A 5,886-nucleotide genomic window follows, 5' to 3' on the forward strand; every position below is an offset into this window, starting at 1 on the left:
TAATAGAATGGTTGGAGAGATGAGCGTAATTAGAGATAAAAATAACATTGTGTCTGGAACTCAAATATATTTGTTAATTGGACTTCTTTGCTATGAACCGCATTCAAGCCTGGTCATTTGGAGAGCAAATATTTTTATGGGTTCTTTTCTCATAATGCTGTTCATTTGATTTTTAGTTTTCTTTTCAATGTAAAGTGTAACCAGTTATAATCTTAATATTTAATCCAATAGAAAATATGCTGAGAAAAAATTTATACCTACTGCTATTTTATTAGAGTTTGGATTATCATTAATGGTAACATTAAATATTGAAATAAAAAGACTCCAATAACATTACTTGGGGTCGAGAGCTTTTATTAATTTTGTTTATATTAGAAGAATGCTTTATTCACCAGTTTTGTGTTTTGTTTTTTGCTTCACTCAGTTCAAAATATTCAAAAATATTCTTTCAAACAAAATTCAGGTAACTACCACCAATAACTGGTAATTAATAAGCAATCCAGTGGTTAATATTTCAAAGTCATGCAGTGTATTCAAGTTAAATGTGTGGCACTCTAGTTCATTAACAATGTCAAGCATCCCAAAACAATGATCAAGATGAATACAAGAATCTGAGTAGCACGATCCCCTACTTATCTTTGGAAGCTATTTTAACTGTTTCAGACAGTGGGATGGTCTGGCAGTAATGTCGCCATTTGAAGGAACATGCTAGCAGCCTAAAAGAATGAAACTAAGTACTCAGAGAATGTGGCTTAAGAGTTGTCTCTGGATGCTCCCACCATTTCAAGTAAATAAATGATCAGTAGTCAAGAAAAATATATATATATATTTAAATTCCAAGATGTGCATTAGCTCTGAGGTTCAATTTATTTTCTCTTTATTTCCAGGACATCGGTCACTTTTCCAATGAACTTAGACCCACTCCTATGTGCATGCATGCTTATCAAGTCTTCAATCAACTCTTTCTTCTTTAGGGAAGGGATTCTTGGTTGCTGAGGATATACACCTAAAAGTAGAGAAAAGCAACTAGTCATGAGGTCACCAAATTATTTTCAGGCTAATTAAGTATCAATGACTTGGTTTTTAAAAGAATGTTTGCTGTTTCTGCCACTTGGCTATTAATATTCTGTATAAATTTATTGCAGAGGTGTATTTGAAATTTTTATTTATGCAAAACTTTGTGTCCTATGAAGTTTAATTATATAATATGAATTAAGTAGATTATAATAAATACATTTCCTATTTGATTAATATGTATTAAAATATATTTTTCTGACTAAAAAAGTAAAAAATTGTCATCATATAATTTTAATATAAAAATATAAAGAAAAATGTTTAAACCACCCATAATATAATCTTGCAGAGAGAACCATAGTTTTACACATACATACTTTATACCATAATTTAGTTTACCATTACCCTATTATGGGACATTTAGACTATTTCCAATTTTCTGTTGCTATAAATAATATTGCAGTGAAGAACCTCATACTGCAAAATTGGCTACAGCTCTGAATGATTCTTTAGAATAGATATCTAGATTGGTAATTTCTTAATGTGTTGCTTACAAAATTTCTCGGAGTGAGTAAAGTAGAAAATCAAGCATTTGTGAATCTAACTTATATTTCTGAAGCATTGTTTTCTCTTCTGCTTAATGTTTAAAAAATAAGCATTATGAACATTTGCCAGCTAGTTAGACACTGACTGCAAACATCATCAAATTATAAATCTAAATTTTAACTTTCACGTCACGGAGGAAAGCAAAGACTCACAATTTTTCTAGACCATCCAAACTGCCAGGCTCAGGCAGGCAAGTTTTTCTGTTCCTCTCAGGGGCAGAGCAAGATTTGTTGAGGGAAGAGATCATCATTTTTGACACAAACAAGGATGTACTTCAAAATCCTTTCATTTGTATTGAAGCCTTTACTAACCCTTGTGTTAACCTCAACTCTGTTATTTTCTATTTGGGAGATATTATCAGCCTACTCTTTTCCTAAATCAATTTCTCTCTCTCTCTGTGCCTTCACAGAATCCATCATAATTTAGTAGTGAAGCCTGGGTATAGCCTCTTCAGCCTTCTGACTATTTTGGCATTCAGCTGTTAGCTTGTATCTTTCTAGACAAAATAACAATGTTCTTTTGAGTCTTCTCAAACGATGATATCTTTGGCCCTCAGAATTTTTGGAATTCTCATTTCTGGATTGCCTCTGTTTCTGCTTATTAAAGTTATAAACCACCACAATGTCTAGGTCATCACTCAGCTCGGTAAGCGGTCCTTGGAGTAAAGCTCTTCCAGATTCTTTCTATAGTTAAATCCACACTTTTCATACATTTATTGTTTATAGAATCACAGAACTTCAGAACACAGAATGCGAAGAGACTTTAAGGGTCTTCTAATTCTTCCCATATCCCTCGTTTTCAGATGAAGAAACTGAGAGCTAAATAAGTCAATTAACTTGCCCAAGGTTACGTAGCTATTTGATATCTCTTGTGTTCATATTTGCTGACTCAATATTAACAAATATATTAACATACAAAGTTGTATAGGAGTTTTGTGTTTTTAATAAGGCATGATTCATTGCAATATTTCTCAAGTGAATTTAAACTATTTAACTTGAAGACATCAAAATAGCAAGAACCGTTCCGGGTATTATGTAGACACTTATTTTAGTTTTTCCCTTCTGCTCTGATGATGTGATTTCCCTGAGAACTATGGAGACAAACACTTCTTCACCCTCACCCCCATCCCAACCTAGTAGAATATTAACTCCCCAGGGACAAAAGAAAAAATTAGTGAAGAATCTGTGCAGGTACATCCAGAGCCCAGTTGAGCCACTAGAGATTTAATCAAGCCTCTTGAGATGAAATCTCGATGTTCCTGAAACTAACTTTCAGACAGGGTGTCTTCTTGACCCAAGACCCTCTTTGACTGATTATACAATACAAATGGAAAGTCTTATTTCCTGGTCTGCAACAATTGTTTATGTCAAACATTAAAATAACTTCAATAAAGTGAAATGTTTGCCCCTAATATTTGCAAAGCAACGCCTAGTAAAGTTTGCAGACCAGCTGGGTCAATAGCAACTCTGTAGCAAGATGAAGGAAGTGACTTCCAAAGCTGAAGACAAATCTACTTTTTTATTTTAAAAAAGAAGATAGAAATGCCATATTGAAGTATGCTCAGAAAATTACATGTTGTCTCAGACTATTATAGTAGCCTGTTGCAAGCAAGCAAACTGAAAGCTGTTTTTGAGATTATATATATATGTAATTTTAATATACAATTAAATTATATAATATAATTAATTTAATTAATTATAATATATAATTATAGATAATTATTTTCTGGTTAAATTGAACACAAATATTATTTTCATTTATTCTATAGATACTTAAAGTAATTCAAAGTGAGTGCAAAATACAAAAACAAGAAATAGTGGTAGTAATTTGAGTACCACTGTTAAGTAGAGTAAGAATGGAAAAAAGAGCCTACAGTACAGATGAAGAAAATATACAGTCCTTACTGATGCTGATGCCTGGGAAGCCTCTGTTCAAAATATTTTTAAAATATTGGTAACCAACATTTAAAGACAGTCATTTTGTATTTCTGCTTTAGTAGCTAAGCTGCTAAAAGAATATTTCCTTTGAAAAAGGAAATTGGTTTAAGTGACAATAACACTTGCCAAAATAATAAATTTATCTATAAATAATTGTGGTGGATTATCTGGCTTTATGGATCAGCTAATCATAGTTTTTGTTACTGTAAAACAAACTAGATATTTAAATGTTCTACAATATCTTGGGAAAAGATTGATGTGTAACTATTACTGTTAATTGCTATTTTAATAGACTTTTTACAGGAACATATAACAGTTCTCACAATCAAATGTACAACTGCAAAAATTATTTATGCTTCAGTTTTCCACTAGTGCATAAATAGTTACTACCACCCAAACAGCCCTTGCTGCAAGCTTTAGAAGCTCATTGGTTGAAACACCACCAAAAAAGGAACAAAAACAGTATGAATAAGGCTGTTATTCTCAGCTTACAGTGATTTATTCACCCTCTTTCTAATTCTATAAAGCATATTTTTTCTAGTGCCCCTGGAGAAGACTGCATTTGATTACCATATTTACTTCAGTGAAAAATCTCTAAATTTGTAGGAAGTTCCAGATTTCTAAAAATTAATTACTCAGCTTGCTGGAAGTTAATTACTTATTTGCAATTTGTTCAAAAAAAACAAGGAAGAGTGAATTTGCAAGCCAGCTGATTTTTCTACCATTTATCCATCAACTAAGTAAGTACATCTCAAGGAGTCCTTCCCATTTACATGAAAGCAATTAGTTTTTGTTTCTGGTTTTGTTTTTCTATTTAAAAGGGGCAAGAGCTTGTGTGCTGTGAGCCTTCCCCAGGCTTATATTCAAGTCTTCCCAATTCCATAGCAAGTGAACACAGGTTATGACTACCAATGTTCAGCCTAACTGAAAAAAATAATGTTAATTTGGGGGCATCCCTTTATACCTTGATATTGTATTTTAGGGATCCTCTCTTTTCCTACTTGTCTTTCTGATTCTTCTTTGCTGCTGTTGAAGTATGAAGATGAGGACAATATGTTGATAAAAACATCTACTGCAAATTACAAAAGGAAGTGCTATCTATCTTCCTATCACTTGCGCGCTCTTTGGGCTCACCCCTGAGGAGGCTATGTGTGGCAATGGATTCCCCTAAAGCCATTTCCCTCTTCCTCACAATTCAGCACATTCATACTTGATTGATCCTTTCAAAAGACATAGGACCTGGGGTTGACCACCTTTTTTTCTCCCTGTGTGCTGTGGATGCACTGCTGAGATCTTCTCTTCCTCTCCAGCCAATTGCCTCCTTCCTAAGCCATGGTTTCTGGAGAGGACACAGTCCACATAGATGTCCCAGAAGAGTTGGGCCAGATCCCAAAACAATGCCCCATGCTGCAAGTTCTCAGATGACTTCAGGTAGATCATAAAATCCCAGAAACCTGAAACAGTGTTGGAAATTCGAGGCTTCCGCATTCCTAGGAGGAGTACTGAAGAAGATTCCCAGCACTGAGGATCAGCTTGGTTAAGAGCCAGCAGATCTGTCTGGCTGTGACAGAAGAAAGGAGACACACAGCACATCCCCACAATGAGCAGGGAGCAGGTGAGACTCAAGGGGCGGTAGATCCCTCCTCTGTTCCCAGGATCGGCCATGGCCTTGAAACTGCGCAAGATGGAAATATTTCATATGAGTTCCTGCTTGTGCTCCACTCAGTAAAGAAAATAATTATGCCTTTAAGAACCTTGGTGCCAGCAAAGGAAACATACCATCATCTCTGGGAAAAGTCTTATCCTACCTCCCATCTCACAAGCCCCATTCTATCTAAAATGATGCATTGTCAAGCCAGGTAGTATAAAACCAAGATGTTTAGATTAAGAAAGATTTATTCCTAAGATGTGCTCTTTTGTAAGATAAATAAGTAAACTTGTTTTTCTCTAGCACAGAGAAATACAGTTTAAAAGAGTATTAAGTGAAATTTTTCAGTCTTGCTACATGGCTTTTATTATTCTATAATTGCATAATTTAGCCTAGCTATCCTAAACCAGGACTCCCATGCAATTAAGAATTTGAACATATTTTACCCTTGGATGCTTTCCTATTATGGTTCCTTTTATTATTAAAAAAAGGCATAAGAATTGTAAAATGTTATAAATAAAAATAAACACAAGAAAGTGTGATAGAAGCATGGGAACCAAGGTATATTCAACCCATTAGAGCAGAATTAATAAACATTTTACAAACACCTAAAATGTTCTGCAATTCTGACATAATTTTCATAAAGATGATCTTTTCTCATTTTTCTCATCTTGCTATAAA

At 34.0% G+C, this 5,886-nt stretch overlaps 1 protein-coding gene across 1 annotated transcript; it reads right to left on the bottom strand.

Annotated features, from left to right (window-relative positions):
- Positions 1-866: 866 nt before the first annotated feature.
- Positions 867-5,222, bottom strand: FAM237A (family with sequence similarity 237 member A). Its single transcript, XM_068544026.1, has 2 exons — positions 4,811-5,222; positions 867-1,006 (listed from the first exon to the last, which is right to left on the bottom strand). Exons 1-2 carry the CDS (start codon positions 5,220-5,222, stop codon positions 867-869), a joined length of 552 nt encoding a protein of 183 aa, XP_068400127.1.
- Between the last annotated feature and the right edge of the window lie 664 nt (positions 5,223-5,886).

The sequence above is a fragment of the Eschrichtius robustus genome, chromosome 5 (genome assembly GCF_028021215.1).
Source record: "Eschrichtius robustus isolate mEscRob2 chromosome 5, mEscRob2.pri, whole genome shotgun sequence".
NCBI classification, from domain to species: Eukaryota; Metazoa; Chordata; class Mammalia; order Artiodactyla; family Eschrichtiidae; genus Eschrichtius; species Eschrichtius robustus.